The 16,749-nt window shown below is 44.7% G+C and overlaps 1 protein-coding gene across 2 annotated transcripts in view; it reads left to right on the top strand.

Moving 5' to 3' along the window:
• Positions 1-16,749, top strand: part of MAD1L1 (mitotic arrest deficient 1 like 1) — a 321,728-nt gene that overhangs the window by 221,059 nt on the left and 83,920 nt on the right. For both annotated transcript variants that reach the window (XM_085237768.1, XM_085237767.1), the window contains exon 17: positions 16,169-16,359. In XM_085237768.1, coding sequence (XP_085093894.1) covers positions 16,169-16,359 — 191 coding nt within the window. The remainder of the gene's footprint in view (positions 1-16,168; positions 16,360-16,749) is intronic.

Raw genomic sequence — 16,749 nt, 5'->3', positions numbered from 1 at the left:
TCTGCATGCAACAGTAGTGGCTCATAGGCATCATCAACCCTTGGGTGTTTTAACTGGCTTGTGGCTGTCTGGAAGGAAGATTGCAGTGTCCAAAGGAACAAGGTATTTCAGTGGCTCTCGTGCTGGCAGAGGTCCTTTTAGTCATACTGGAAAAATGCTTTCCAAGTGTTTTCAGCTATTCTGTTTTGGGATGTTTTAGAGTGATGCGAGGGTTCTTGAGTGCTTGTTTTAATGAGTTTGGGTTATTAACTCGCTGTTTTTTGTAGTCTGTTTTGCAGTCTGTTTCACTGTTTTAGAAGGCTTGGCACAGTTCTGCAGTGTTTTAGTTGCAAACATCACAGGAAAATATCTACAACAAAACATTGTGGGAGAGAGATTGGGTGAATGAACAGATGTTTACCGTCTCCAACTTCTGTGGTTTAAAAAAAGCAAACATGTTTCTATAAAAAGCCAGCGTGGTGAATGCATTTAGTTGTCTGTAGTTTTGTACTTCACCTTCCTGTGAAAGTATTTCTTTGCTTTCTTTTGTTTTGTATTGGCTCCCTCGTGTCCCACCAAGAGCAGGCGGGGAGGTCTGTGCAGATCAGTGCTGTGGCTTCCTGGGCTGCCCACACTGCTCTGATCACTTCTGTTGAGCAGTGCTGCTCTGTTAGGTGCTGGGGTGGCCAGGTCTGAGCAGGTAGTTGGGTTAGCAGTGCTGTGGGTTGTGCTGAGCTGCCCTGCCACCATTGTGGAAATCCACCTGTGTTGTGTGACCACTGTACCTAGCAACTTCCCTGGTCTTAAAAGGGGGCATGAGATGGTGTGCAGGTTAGAACCAGGAAATGCAAACTGTCGTTTCTAATCATTTCACTACTGGCTTTGAGGTAGAGTAGGATTTTAGGTGCACTCTTGTTCTTCCAAATATATTTGGTGCTGAAGAAGTAAGACTGTGGAACAGAAGTGTGTTAATTGGGGTATCTTCCTAGGCATCCTTTCAGTATTCAGGACTTGTGTGCCTGATGAAAAGGAAAGCTAAATGCTTTGGGCACGGATAGGGGAAGTGGACAGAGGAGGACAGGGCAGACCAAAGCTGTTTCCTATTTTAACAAAAAAATAGATTGAATGTGACTTGGCTGCTGTACCTTAATGGGCAATCCTTACACAGAGCTTCAGAGGAAAAGAGAAAATCTATAAGGCTAAGGATGATGCACAAGGATTTTTGCAGACTTTCTCAAACGTAGGCTGTGCTACTGAACAGCACATCCTCTAATGGTAACATTTTCTTCAAGCACAGCACTAATTCATTGATTTAGCCTAGTTGGGTAAATCTATTTTTTGTTGCTTGCACATCCGATGTACAGAACTTCTAATCATGACATTTTTTCCTTGCTTGTCCCTCAATGTATTTTTTTCCTACACATGTTGCTGCAGTGCCCTTCCTGCCAGCAGCATGATCTGCTTGACACTGTGCCACCATCCCCACCGGGAAGAGTTTATGGCACAGGGGAGTGGAACCTTCTCTAAACCTGAAGCTGCACTGATCCGTTCTCTTGGTAGACTGCAGTGGAAGGGAGCAGACTTGTGTGCTCGCTCCCTGGGTGTGCTGTGTGGAACTCTGGGTACTGAGAATCAAGGCTATCTTATTTAGTATGCTCTGTTGCTGTACCAAAATATTCTCTTTGACGGCTAACCAGCATGGATCGTGGTTTCTTGACAGATCTTATTTCCAAGAGGCTGGGTGCTGCACCACAGCTTCGATTCAGAGCTCTAAGGAGTTAGAGATGAAAGAGTTTGAGCAGTGCTGAGAAGACAGGAGGATCTCCTGGGCAGACAGGCCAGGAGAATGGGATCAGGAGCCGTACAGAGGGGATGCAGATTGCAGCTGAGAGAGAAATTGTGGCTATCCTTTGAGCCTGCTCCAGCAGTTGGTGTTTCTGCAATAAGCATGTCAGACTCTCAAGGGATTCCCAAAGTGCTCTGTAAACTTCACAGCTATACAAAATATATACAAGGATTGCTTCATCCATCACTAAAATGCATCCACAGCTAGCGTGAAATACAGAAGAACTGTTTAGTGTCACATAGGAGCTTTCTTTGTGGTAGAAAGTGAGAAGTGTGTCTTTAACCTGACAGTGCAGGAGGGTGAAAAGTGGGCAGAATGCAGGACCCAGAGCACCCTTTGTGCAGGATGGGAGGGCTGATACCACAGTCCCAGCTCTTGACCCTGTTCCTGAGTCAAAATGCACTGCCAGGTAGAGGCTTGCCTCTTCTGTATCGGCCCAGGCTGAGGCTTCTTATCTCCTCCAACAAACGGTTTATCCACTGCAGAGCGTGCTCCCTGCTGTGACCTGTGCTTCCTCACTGATTCAGAGGGCGAGTGCCAGCTATTGGATCAGAGGGTTGGGACCAAGCTAGGGGTCAGGATTGGTCTGCATGCATAAAAGCAAGTGTAACCTCTTCATTTTGAAAGTGCTAACGTGTGGAGCTGTGTAAGGTCACATCTGTGACTTCTGTAGCTCCTGACGTCAGGGCTGTGAAGCAAACAGGGAGGAAAAGGCAGTTTCCCCGTTGGGGAGAATTGCGTTGAGGAATTGGTAGAGTTTAGGAGGCTGTGGGGACAGACATTCTGATGCTGTTATTCTCAATTTGCAATTGCTTGGAGCAGTCTGAAAAGCCAGGCTGACCCCCAGAGCCTGCTGGCCTGCCAGGTAACACCTTTACCCATGACCTGTACTCTGCTGAAAAAACTTCCTTCTGCTGCTTTTCCAGCTTGTAGTTACCTTCCATTCTCCCTGTTCCTCCAGCAACTTTTGAGCTAACTTTGTACTTCTTTAAACTTCTTTCCTTTTTGAGGTTTGATTTGTGTGATGGAGGTCTGAATGCATGAGGAAAGACAGTTTCTCCTTGAAGACGTGGACTTGGATACCTCTGCTGCATTTTAAGCTGAAGAATTCTGCTTCTATTTGGGATTTCTCAATGTTTCAGTACCTTTCATTAGTGAAGGGCCATTAGACTGACAGCCCCAGTTCTTCAGTCTCCTGTATTTACTCACCTGCATCAGTTATGCTGAGCATAATTTTAATCAGAATCCACTGGGTCACCTGTGCTCCATCCGTCTGTTTTTTCTCGTTTTATCCCTCAGGTTTTGTTTCCTTAGAACTTCGCTGTAGAGCTTAGCTTTTTAAAACCATCGCATCTGAGGCTGAGCTATGAATTGCACTGCTAACAGGACAGGTCTGCGCTGTGATTCAGCAGATTCTGCGTTCTCAGCCTGGGCTGTCACCACATCAGCGCTGTCAAATTAAGGAACATCCTTGACTCTCTTCTTCCTTAGCTTCTCTATCTGTAAAACGGAGACAGCGCTAATCTCTCATTTGTGTAACTGTGTAATGTTTGTCCAGGGCTTCAAAGATGCCAAATACAATGAAACTGCCAAGCGTTTCGCTAACAGGATTTACGATTTACACCAAAATGCTCATTTCTGTGCTGAAACAAGATCACCTGAAAGATATTGCGGTTGGAACCAAACCAAGGAGGGGGAGGAGGAAACCATCTGTTACACAACAGCAGAAATGTTTCAGGGGCATTCGCCTGGGAAGCTCTGGGTGACGAGTTTGGAATATGAAGGCTTATTTATATGGATGGAGCTAATTTCCTTTAACTTATTCATTTTTCACTTAGGGAATTACCTAATCTTACAAGAGAGTCTAGGAGGAAAGATTCATTTATTCTTTGTCTCATTCAGCCACAGGCATGCCTGAAGATGTTCTGCCTCTTCCAGTTCTGCTTTTTTTAACCGATTCTATTAATGGGGCTTAAAGACTTTCTTCTTCTGGATAAAAAGGGTTAATCTTTCTCTTTCTTTCTCACCCTTCTCCTCCTCTTTTTCTGGAGAGTTCTTTTTTTGGCGTCTCTGGCTGTTTCTATCATCTTCTCCCCCTAATCTGCCACTATCTGAAGAATTCATTACATTTCAAATCAGAGGCCTTGCTGCATACATTAGCAGGTTTTAATAGACTTGCCACGACTCAAAAAGGAGGAGAAAAAGAGAGAAGATTTAAAACTCTTGTCTTGCCGAAAGCAGACAGATTGACTCAAAAATGACTCAGTCAATAAAAGATGAGTTTTGAAAAGGCTTCCCTCCGCTCAAAGGGAGCTCGTATTCCAGCGAATTAGGTTTTTCTAAGCCCACTGTCAGAAATTAATAATACATACAGCATGTAAAATGGATTTAGCCCTCTACAGCCTTATACAAACATATCTTTGACTTGCTAAATGTGACACGACTACCAGGATTTTCCAGCCTTTATCCCAGGAGTTTGTCATCTCTCCAGAATTGGTGACTTCAGTGGAATTTATAAGCAACTCGGGGAAAAAAAAAAAACCTTCTAAATGAGGTTTTCATTAAGAATGTTTCTGCTTCCCTTGCCCCTTTTCTCCACCCAAAACCCCTCTATCAGAGCATTTTATTATTCTTACATTCAGTCAAAATTGTGCCGAAAGCTCTAATTTAAACTCTCAAGCTATAGAGTCCCTCTTCAGTGCTCTTCCTTTGAAGGAAGAGATGCTGAGCCTTCTGCATTGTGGCAGAAAGCTGTCATTTTTTGTTGTTTTTTTTTCTCTGCTGCTGCAAAAGAGCTATAGGCCATTAAAATACCTTTTTCTGAGAAAAAGCGAAGGCCTCTGTCTCATTAGATCTGTCCACAAAGTGTTTTGTTGTGAGCTGAAGTATTCCCAGGTGGCCTTGCCCACCTTGCTGCTGGTATGAAGAGCCAAGTGTGCAATCAGTCTCCACTCCTGTTTGTTCTTCCACTCAAATCCCGCAGTTCAATAAGAACCAAAGGCTGCTTAGTGGTTTGGTTGGCCGCTGTATTCAGTCTGTCCTCTCCTCTGCATTTGGACAGGGCTCTAAGAATGCACAGAACGTGTTGTAGGGCCGTATGATCTCATGGGTGGCTGTGGGCTGACAGCGTGTTTGTCTCTTCCCATTCCTTGATTTATGTTTGAGTGCTCCACTCAGTCCCCGAATCTGGACTTTTTCTTTCTGAATATCCTCCTGCTCTTTTATATTATGAATGACCCTTTGGATTAACTGCAGTGTTATTGCATGTCCTTGCCTCCTCTTGGATGGGTTTTGTCCCCTGGCTGGATTCTGCTACACATTAGCTTTGTTGCTATGTTGGGTGCTTGCAGAAGGCGTTGTGTGAACGGATGGCAGCACCATGGTGTCTGACTCTGGGCTACGCCTTCTAGATGATGTGGGGAAGCTTACTGAAATCGTGGTGAAGAAACAGACATGAAAGGGCTCCGTTTTGAATCATTATGTGCTGTGCAGATGTTTCTCAGACTTAAAATGGGCAGAGCTCATCATTTTTTAAAAGCGTTTGTAGGCTGCAAGGAGGGACCAAACTTGATGATATACATCTAAAAATGCAGCAATAACTCTTTCTTTCCCATCAACACAAGCAGGAAACTTACCCAGTGGTGCTTGTCTGGGTCTGAAGAGCAGAGACCTGAAAAGGTCTGTTGAGGTTCAGAAGATGCTTGCATCAGACTGACAAAAAAAACCTTTTTTTTTTTTTTTTTTTTTTTTTTTTTTTTTTTTTTTTTTTTTACAGAGGTGAAGATAATAAGCTGGGTCAGTACTAGCAAAAGGATTTCACTTAGTGAGGATTTTTTCCTCTGCTTTTATCTCTGGGGGCAGACTGATAAGTTTTTGTGTTTTAGCTTTTGACACGTAACTAGAAATGAGCTGTCCTGAAATAGCTCTGAGTGTTTATTAGTTGGTTGCTTGAAGTTAGGTAGAGCTGCTGCTCCTTGCCCTGCTTCACTCATGAGCATTAGCCAAACAGTGCTGGTTCTTGGGCCCTGTGATAAGGTATTGCACAGCACTCTCAGGAAGAGAGAACTTGTCTGTTTTGCAGATGTTCAGTCCTCCACTCTTCATGTAGGAACACCCAAATATGCAAGATGGAGACATCAGCTGGATTTTTGCAGTTACGATTGGTGCTCGAGTCATTTTTCCTCAGAGTCTTTTTTTAATGAGCTCCTTCCCAAGATAAGTCTCTAAAGTTAATGTCCTGTCATCTCACGTCACAATCAGGAGCTTTTAGTTTTCTTCTAGACGTGTGCTCCTAATGTTGATACACAGGGGTGAGGAAAAAGGGAGTGAGATCAGCTCTTCCTTTAATTTTGTTTGTTCCCCATTTTGTTCGTTTTTGAATGTTTTTCCTGTTCTCTCGACTTGAAAAAGGAGTTTTCCCAGCTAATATTATGTCACTTTACCTTCCAGCTGCTGTGCTGGGACATAGCCACCCAATAATCTCCTTGAGAATAATTGCTGGTGTCTTTTCAGATCATGTTTGGGAAAGGTGACGAACTGCTTGCTACAGAGATGTTACTGACACAGAGCTGCCCTTGGTTTGAAAGCTGGTGCAGAAATTACCCCATGCAATTGTTGGAAAGTCAGAGCTGTCATGGTAAGAAGGGAGGAACAGAGCTGTTTGTTTGTGTGTAATTCCAGGGCTTGTGTGTCATCTTTGGTGCAAACCATACAATTCCCAGTATGGTGGGGAACGTGCACTTGTAATACGGAGGGCAGGAACATGGGCTCTTGCTCAGCATGGATCAGGGTTAAAGAGATGTCAGCTCTTACTGAGGAGGTAGGAGCGAGGAAAAAATGATCTTCGGGAGCTGCACACGGAGGAGCAGGCATGGATATTTAATGAATCCGAGTTGTCAGACCAGCTCAGGGAAGCTGTGCGTCCTATCAGTCCCTCTCAGTAGTTGTCAGAAAAAGGGAGGAATCTGCCTCAGTTCAGGTCGATTCTGCGCTGAGCTTTCTCTACATCTGCCCTGAGTCATAAGAGCTGGTTGTTTTTCTCATTGCTGTTATGGACACAGGCTGTTCAGCTGTCCCTTTTCTGGTCAGACACGCTAAACTCAAGCAGACATCTTTCTCTTTGATACCTGAACAAAACTCTTAAGACTCTGCAGCTGAAGACTCTCTAGGATGCAGCGTACGTTTCTCAGCTGCTGCTTAAAGAGGTGTTTTTTTATGGAAGGCAGATAGCACAGATAACTGTGTTGTCTTGTGATTTAGAGTTAGAGAGGTCTATAAATACTCGTTTTGCCTTTTGTCTTTTTCTCCTTCCCTCTCTAGGAAGCTAGAAAGGCTCTCTGAAAGGCTGGTCAGTCTCAATGATGAACTTAACAATTACAGCCTTAGTGCCCATCTTCCAAAATTTCTAATAAAATTGCATGAATATTTAATACCCAATTATTAAATATTGAAAAATTTAAAACTGGACTGGTTTGGAAGTTAGCATGTGATGAATAATTCAGAATTGGGAAGCAAGACTCGGTGCTGAGATGATGTTACTTTCCCTTTCTTCTTGCTGGGAGATTACTTTGGTGGTCCTGCCAGTCTTGGGACAGTTTGTTGGGGATTGCTTGGAGACTTCAAGTCTTCATCTCTTGCTCAAGAGCATCAGCACATGCTTAAGGGAAATAACCATCCCTATCTATAATATTGAAAGCTTTTGCCATGGAAATATGAGCTCCAGAGGCTGGAGAAATGTGATTGAAAGTGTGGTTATCCAGGAGATGGCTCTGTTTCCAAACATCTTTCATGCTCCAGGGAAAAAAAGATTGCTTGTCCTTATGTCTGTGTCACATTCCAGTAGCTTTGATATTTGAAAGCCCCTTTTTCCTGTTGCTGTTTTTGCTTCCCTATGCTGAACCAGCGTTTTGTGTAAGATCATCTTTAAAAGATTGTTTTCATAAAGTAGACATCAGAAAATGGAGTAGAACAAGAAAAATATACCAATAAAGGCAGGGCAGAACCTGCTGCCCTATGAGAGAAGGTCCAGGGTATGTCTGGTGTGAGTTTGAAGCAGAGTAAGAGCCTTTGGGGCCTGCTGCAGGAGCACAAAGGCCAGTAAGAAGGGCCTGGGGAAAGTTTGAATAGTTGGCATCAAGAGTGCTTTCAGGCCAAGAGCAATGTGTTTGCAATGCCAACATTTCCAAATGCTATTAAGGGGATAAACAGAGGGAGGGGGGTGGGGGGGAAGGGGGAAGGATTGAATAGGAGTGAGCGGAGGCTTTTTTAGAGCTCAGTTTTCTTTGGAACAAAGGACATAAAACAAACTCCGCAATCTTTTCCCATTAAAAACACAAATAAGGTGGCCTGCTGCAGAGCCTTGCCTTTATCTGTTGCAGTGCGATTGTGTTTGCATCCCTGCTGACCAGGTAAAATGGTGTGCGTTTTTCCTTGCAGCCCTCCAGCCTGCCCGCGTGCTGCTCACAGCAGAAGTGTTTCCATTAGCCCAGGCCGTGCAAACAGATAAAATGGCAGGCTGACCTTTCAGCAAAGCCTCCTCACCTAGGGGCTGGAGGCACTGGGCTTTGTCTCCAACCTTTGTGAGGTTTTGGAGCTGTAATGGTGTATAATGTCTGTCAAGAGGAAAGGCAACTCATGGGTAGGAAGGGACTTAGTCCAACACAGCTGAGTGTGGTTATTTACAGCCGCTCTCAAAACAATCAGGGAATCTACAGGGTTTACAGCTCAATCTGTGCATCTGAAATCAGAACTAGAGAGTGCCTGGATTGTGCCGGTCCCATTTTAGGACTGTCTTACACCACATACTGTTGAAAAGCTACTTTAGAAATTGTAAGAATCTCTTTCAATGTTTATTCATTCCATCTTTAGATCCATCTGCCCGTAAAGCTGGGATATTTGTGTCGTGAGTGCAGGCTTAGTAACTTGAGGGATGGGGGGGAAATGAGATACAGTCAGTAACCGCCTTGGGCACTGTCATGGAATTGAGAGAGCACTTCCATAGGTTTCGGCATCAGAATTTGGACGTGGGAACCTCCTGGAGTCAGAGCAGAGTGATGCTGCTGGGGAAGCTTGAAATTGCTTCTTGGTGGTGGTACAAAGCTCCCGTCTGTAGCCTTGGTGAGAGTTGGTGGATGATAAAACTGCAAAGCGCTCTCTCACGTGTGATTGAATATTGTCCACACTGCAGTTTGGAAGAGCGCAATTCCTGCAAAATGCCTTCACTTTGAGAAGGAAGAAACAAATATTTCTGGAACGGTTTTCCCGTGTTTGTTTTAGTAACAGATGTTTGATGCTGTTCAGAGGCTTAAATAGCATCCAGTGTTCTGGGGTAGTGGTAACAACTGTGCAGTGGAAATAAAATAATGGGCAGCATGCAGAGGAGGTGATCCAGGCAGGAATAAATATATCTGTTAGACAGTCCTGCAGACCACCCTGTGTAATTAAGTGTGTGTTATCTTTGTTAATGACAGAGTTCCAAGGATTAATTCTTACGTTAGGCACTTGAGCAGTTTCAAAGCCGCTCTTTTTCTTGGAAGCAGCCAAGTGATGTGATTCTTGTTCCTCTAGCAAGTGACACAAGTTAAGCCCCTGTTCTTGCTGCCAGCCATCCCTGAACTACAGCCTGCAAAAAGTTCCTGTGACTTCTCCAGGTAATCTGTTTTGGAAGCATTGAAGAAAAACAGGCCTGCTACCTGCTGCTCCAGAAGCAGAGGATAGCTGTTCTCCTACAAACTTAAGTGGTGTTATGTATTTGTATTTTTAAGGTGAGGCAATTTTTTGCATCTGAAGCTAATGACTAACTCCAGCTGACATTGCTTTGTTCTGGGAAGTGCTGTTGGTCTTTAATTGCCATATGGAAGGGAAATGTGGCTGGAAGACTTTATCATCATTTGGGGAGGGTTGGGGGGAGATGTCGTCTTGGCTGGTTCACAATTTATGCCCAGTGTGAAGATTCTGACTCCCAAGATGTTTGTGCCATATCATCCTAATTGGCGAAATTCACCTTGGGAACTAAATAGCTCTCCTGAGGTTAATTTAGCTGCGTCGGGGGTGAATGTTGCCATCCCCAAATAATTCTGTATTGCAGCACGCATGCTGTTCGCATTATTTAAGCCAGCAATTTTAAAGCTACCCAGGGTCTCTTTATACTACACTGCACTGTCTTCACCAAGTGCAGCACGGACATGCTGCAGGGGTGACTGAGCTGAGCTGGGTGTCCAGAACCAGCTTGCTTCTTGCCTTCCCAACTCCAAAACATGTCCCCCAAAAAGGGGGAGATGGAAGGGTAGGGGAGCTTTGAGCAGAGCCTGTGCTAGGATTTCCTCTGGGACAGCCTTCTGCTCTGTGTTTCCACTGCTTGGGCTGAATCCCTTTAGGTAAGTCAACTTCAAGTGTGCTCATCAGTCATGCAACCTTATGTTGTAATCTCAGCTTTACCAGGAGAAGAAAAGGAATAAATATGAAACTACAAAACTCTTACTCAAGGCTAATGTGTGCTATGTGTATGTACAGGTACTACAAAAGGAAGTTTATCCTCTTCCGTAGCTTCTTGTCCCTGCTTTCTGTGCCCTGCTTCTTTCAACCTAACCCAATTCCTGATGCCCTCTGCCACTTTGTGCAGATTATCTGGGGATAAAGGTTAATCATGGACTTCTTTCCAAGAAGTGTGCATTGCATAGAGAGATGGGATTTGTCTGACGTGGGATCTTCAGAAATCCATCTTTGCTGAAGGATAAATGGGGAATTTTCCTTAGTGAAGGATTCTTGATCAATACAAGGATCAAGGTGGCACAGATGTGTTTTGATACCGCGCTGCCTTTGTAAGCTCTTCCCCACAATTCCAAATGGGAGAAGCTGGTGGCTGGAGGAGGGGGCTGGGAGATGCCTTGAGCCATATGGTACATACACAGTGTAAAAATAAACCCATGTTCACTGATCAAATAAATACCACTTAAATTTAAAATTGAACAGCCACTGCAGTCTGTTGAATAGAAAACTGGTTTTACCTTAAAGAAAAGTTATAATTTATGGTTGTAATGTCACAAATTGTAAGTTTTACGGAGTGCAGCTTGAGCCTGCTGGACTGCAGCAGCGTGGTCTTTCAGCCCGGCGTGTGAAGCACTCCTATAAAATCCTGCAGTGAGGTTTATTTCTAGAGAATGATGATCATAAACCTGCTTCTGTCAGAAAATGCTCAGCCCCTCTTCTATTAGCCTTTATTGGATACAGTACGATTTATTTTTTATACTGCGTCCTTCACGGAGTATCACAGAACTCTTCTCAGGTGATGTTTGTCGTAAAGTAAAGCTGGAGGACATTTGGGCTCAGGGCTGGAATGGGGAATGGCTCAATGGGTTTCACGTGCAGAAGGGCAGTGCTTGAGCTGCAGCAAGGTGGGTGGGGAGCGCAGACCTGCCATAGAATAGTGAAGGAACTGGAGGGGTGCAGTGGGGTTGGTGATGGATGGCCCACATAGCAGTGCTGGGTGCTGTCTGTCTGAGGCACTCTGGTTGGGACAGGATGGGTAGGAATCGGTGCGGAGCAGAGTATTCTATCCCATACGTTGTGAGCGAGTGGCTGAGCCTCCGATGCCTTACTAAGGGAAGGTAACCTGTAACAGGGCTCCGAATGGGCTTTTCTGGGACTGAAAAATATTAGCTGGGATCACAAGCGAATTAATGCAGCTGCATGGCTTGGGGTGTCTTGGAGGACTTGCAGAACGAATTTATGTTTTCCTGACAAAGTCGAGTGGCACATCTAATTCCATGGCACTTGTGGTTGCTGAGAGCCGCAGTGTTTTACCTCTTTCCTCAGGGAAAAGGTTAAGTGTAGCTTTGGTTTCCTTTGGTGTGGAGACTGCTGTTGCTATTGATTGACCCAGCTGAACTGAGAGTAGGAGCCAAAGCTGTGGTATTTCCAGGCAGCTGTGAGTATTGTCAGATGTAAGGAGTGTAAGAGCAATGGAATAAAAAGCAGTGACATTTCCAATCTGAGAGACCAAAAAAAGCCCAACTCATATTTTATTTATTTATCCAAAATAGTTTGAATTATTCATTAAAGTTGATATAAGGTGTGAAAATACAAGGTGGTTTCAAGAAGTAGCATCATTAGGAGGAAGCTAATCATTTGGCAGTATTAATTTTGTAACAGATTAATGATTTTTTCAGTGAGAATTTTCTTGGCCATCAAACTCTTTATGATGGGCAGCATTTAATACAGGTGTGTGGCCTGAATACCAAAGAGACCAGGCAAAACAACTTCTGGATATTTTCCCTTTCTCTTTATTCTCCTCTTTGTGTTTAACGCCAGGCAGAGTACAGGGCACTATCCCTGTCCAAGGCATAACCTGTCAAACCTTAGTGTATTTCCTGAGTCCTCCTTTGCTTCAGATGCCTTTGGGATGGATGCTTTGGGATATTTATGGTGCAACTTTGCCCATCCCTGGTTTCTGCAGAGCACACCTGCACTTCTCACCTGTTCCTTGTGAGCATAACGATGTGAAGCATGGGAACTCCAATGAGTGCTCTAAACGCAGGCATTGGAGTTTTCAAACACTGTCTTGTAAAGATGCAATTAAACCTGATTCTCCAAATGTTGTGAAAGATCTTAAAGGATTGAGATGTTCATTTTTCTCTGTGGGAGATAAAGTGGGTGGAAAGTGAAGTTGTCATCAGAAATTGCTGTTAATGCACCTCGACCTGTCCTGGAAGGATCTTCCTCTGCTCAGTCACCTTTACAGCTGTGCACGAAGCATTTCTCAGTAATAAGCTGAATTGCACTCTGTGCAAATTATGACTTTTAAAACAATTTTTCCTGGCTGTGCTTAGAACTTTGGCTGGAATTATTGGTATTAGGTAAGGCTTAAGAATGAGACCCATCACATCTCTGAAATCAGAAACGGAGCAAACAGTGAGCTGTACATAACTTAATGGCAGGGGAGGTGGTAGAGAGTTTGTGTCCTCAGGTCAGTCAGTGTGCTGCTCGTGCTGCTCGTGCAGCTCTGGCTGCTGGGAATCTGCAGTGCAGGGGGCAATCCCTGCATAGAGCCTCAGCAGAGAGGCTGTGGGAAGCCTGTGCCTAAAAAGCAGCACCTGCTGCCATCTCCAACATCCCCAAAGTGTCTGAGAGGTTTGCCTGGGGCTGGCGGCTGTGATGCAGAGCCTGCAGGAATGCTGTCTCTTGTTGGAGCACAGTGGGAAGCCTTGAAAATTACCCGGGTGTGCCTCAAATGGATTTGTGTTGCTTTGTTTCAGCAGTGGGACCCTGTCCCATGTGTCCTATGTCTCAGGCTGCCTTCCTACCGGATTGCTGTTCTGTGAGTCCTTGCAGCCCAGCTTTGTGGTGGTGTCAGCAATGTCCAAAAAGGGGAAGCAGGGGGTTATTCTCAGTCCTGAGGGCTGCCCTCAGTTTGTTTGGAAGTAGTTGGAAGTAGCCCCTTGCTGATAATATTATCCTAGGATAATATTATCCTAGGAAAAAGAAATGTTGCATGAGGGTAAGCATCAGCAGTTGCTGTAGCTGAGCTGTTGACTTCAGTTTAGCTGGGCATAAAGGAAGAGGCATCTTTTCACCATCGTGGCTCAGTGGGCCTTTCACTAGGGGCAGCTACAAATCAAGGCATTCCTATCATCTCCCTGTGCCTGCTTCTTTACTTCTGCCCGTTCCCAAGCTGCTTGGCTAAGGAAACACTGCTGGGAATTGCTGATGGAGCTACTGGGCGGATGACAGGGCTTCCTCCTATCCCTGACTGGTGCTGGCACATTCTGTTACATCTGCATTAGCAGTTATGGAGCTCGGTGCTTTGTGCCAGTGGCTGACACGAGGTGTATCTAGCAGGGAGATAGCATTTCTTCATGCAGATGAATTCCTCCAGCCAGGACAGCTGATGCGGTGAGGCACCAGAACTGCCGCAGGAGCTGGAAAGGGAGCCAGGAGGATGTGGGATGCCAGGGCATGCTGCAGGGAGTGGAGGTGGTGAGCCCTGCAGCTCAATTGGAAAGCCCAGGGCTTCTTGCAGGAAAGGCTGATCTTAGAATGCATCCTTTTTCAACCTGGGGTGGGTGATAAGGTTGAACCCAGCAGGTGGTGAGTATGCTCCTGATGGCCGTTAGAAGTACCTAACTGGAAACTAAACAGTGGAGGAGGTGCTGACTGTCTGTGAATAATGTAAGCTGTTTGATGAGTTAGGGTACCATCCACCCCCAAGGTTATAAAATCAGGAAAAGCAGCCTTCAGGATATGGTACAAAAAGGCAGATTTACTTTTCAAAGGCTGGGCTGCATTTATTAGGAAAAAATATCAGTGTTGGATATGAGATATATTAAAAGCAGTGCCATCTCTGATCAGTGGTGAAACATTATTTACCACTGCAGTGTGGCCACTGAATTTTACTTTCATGTATAGGATTTTTGTCCTTAACAGTTGTGTCTTCAGAATGCAAAGCTGAATGAAGACTGTGAAAATGTTGAGGTCAGAGCCACCAATTAACCTCCTGATTTCAGAGGCTGATTACTCAATTAATCAAGGGACCAGACCCCGCTGAGATGATGGGGAAAAGGTTGTAACAATCCAGGGAAGGGCTGAGTTAATTGCTCACTGATAAATTAGATAGGAATGGGAAGACTGGTGGTCAAGAAAGATGCTTTACATCCCTCTTGGTCTGTTCTTGTACAGCAGCATATTAGTAAATGGACTGGTGTGTGATGTTTCCCAAGACTGGTTTGTACCCCTTGATAAAGTAAGGTAGAGTTTTTGGGGGGGGGGGGTGCCTGAAGTAAAGGAAGTACTTTCCTTATACATCTTTATGAGCAGCTCTGGAAGGTGGGGCTGAATTAACCAAAGGCAATTGGATGGCCGGCATTATCTCACCATGCATGGATGCTCTCACTCAGAAGTAAAGGGACACGGATTCTCTTTAACCATTAAAGAGTGTCTGTCCTTGCCTGGGGATTAAGTTAAATTGGATTAAGGCCAGAGTACTTCTGAGCAGGGCATCCTCAGTGGCATTTAAGGCACTTTAACTTAACACGTCGAATTATCCTTTTGTCCCACCCCGAGAGCCTAAGTGAAGCAGTACAGAAGATGAGAGGAGAGTTGTTACTGCTAGTGCTGCAGCTGTTGGAAGCTGAATCGTGGCAGGTCTGTGGGCTCACCATTGCCACTCCTGCATTCCTCCTGTGCTGCACTTGGAAGGTCAATGGAAACATATTTGGGGAAATATTTGAGCAAAAACTTTTCTAGCAAGCTTGGAAAGCAGTAATAGTTCAGCCTGGGCTGTATGTGCCCAGCCAAAATCCATGATTCGTGTGCCAGCAGTCGTCTTGCAGTGACAGCTTTCCAAGTGCTGGAGCACAAACTAGCTGTCCTGTGGCCCAAGTGTGCTGCAATTATCTCTCTAATTGCAGGACAGACAAAGCTGTAAACCTCAAAATAACAGGGAGATATCTGAGTAAGAAGTCTGTTTGTTTTCTGTTAGAAAGAGGGTTTTTTTTTCCTAACTCTGGACTGCGGTGTTGATAACACAAGCTGACTTGGGAGGCATCTCTAGCATATATTAAGTTAAAGCCAATCTCTGTAATTAATGGGGGAATAAATCGAGGTTTAATTACTCAGAAGGCACCTTGGGTGAAAGATTCATGGTAATTGTTGTGTATCCTCTTGAAGGATTCACAGTGCTGGCAGCTCCCTTTGTAGCAATAAAATGCAGGGTGAGTGGCAGGCAGTCTCCCAGGACCTCTCTGCTGGGGACTAGACCAGGTAAGGCAGCAAATGGAAAGAGACAGTGGTACTCCTCAGGCTCTTTATCACAGGAAAAGCCCATTCCCGAATCTTAAGGGATTCCTAAGCATCCTGTCAATTTGAGATCAAAGTGCTTACAGTCAGATCGAGTGTGTGTTTGAAGAGATTTCCCTTATAGCCAGATCCCTCCTCATGCAGCCATACAGAGGCACATTTGTTATCACTTTTCCACTTTCTTGCTCCCTGTAACTTAGCGCTCTTCTCTTGGGTTCTGTGTAGAAGATGAGATGTGTGTATGTGGGGAAATGGATGCTGTAGCTTTGAATTTTGTAGAATGCTGTTGAAGGGCTGGCCAAGCAAAAGAAAAATCCATCTTACTAAAACGCGTCTCTTTTCCTCATTCCCCAGTTTATTACCTTTTGGTCTTCTGGGGACAGGAGGAGAGGATTCTAGCTTGTCTTTTTCTTTACTCTGCCTGCTTAATTCACTTTTTAAAAAATTAATTAACCTTTTCAATTCACTTAGTTTGGTTAGCACTGTAAATACGGCGCAAGGCCTCTACGCCAATGACGTATAACAAAGTACCTACTTTCTTCCCCTAAATAGAGCTGAAGAAGCAAGTGGAAAGTGCAGAACTAAAAAACCAGCGCCTGAAGGAGATTTTTCAGACCAAGATCCAGGAGTTTCGCAAGGTCTGTTACACACTCACTGGGTACCAGATCGACATCACCACTGAGAACCAGTATCGACTCACCTCCATTTACGCCGAGCACCAAGGAGACTGCCTGCTCTTTAAGGTAGGTGTGTGCGCCCCGTGCTTCCTTGGGTTCATGGCGTCCAGCATGACGTGTTTCTTCTTTCTTGGTGGTTAGACTGGAATGTCGTTGCCATGCTGCTGTGTGACAGGCTGTTCCTTATGAGGAAAGTAAAGATGCTTTCTTCTTTCGGGAAAAAGCTTCCATAGATTTCGCATCTGGTCTCCCCCTTGTATATCAACGTAACTCGGAGTAAAGAGAAGAGGCTGTATATGCATTATAGCTAAGGCATCTGGCCTTGCACTTCACCTTTTTTATCATCTGTTATATATTCCGTGGCAATAAAACCTTATGCAACCATCTAGATTTCATCTTGACTTCACTGTACGTCCTTACTGTCTTAGCTGCCCTCTAGCTCGTCTGCATGTCGTC

The sequence above is a fragment of the Meleagris gallopavo genome, chromosome 16 (assembly GCF_905368555.1).
Source record: "Meleagris gallopavo chromosome 16, MGAL_WU_HG_1.1, whole genome shotgun sequence".
NCBI classification, from domain to species: Eukaryota; Metazoa; Chordata; class Aves; order Galliformes; family Phasianidae; genus Meleagris; species Meleagris gallopavo.
The sequence above is the reverse complement of the archived record's forward strand: the minus strand, read 5'-3'. Positions and strand labels throughout refer to the sequence as shown.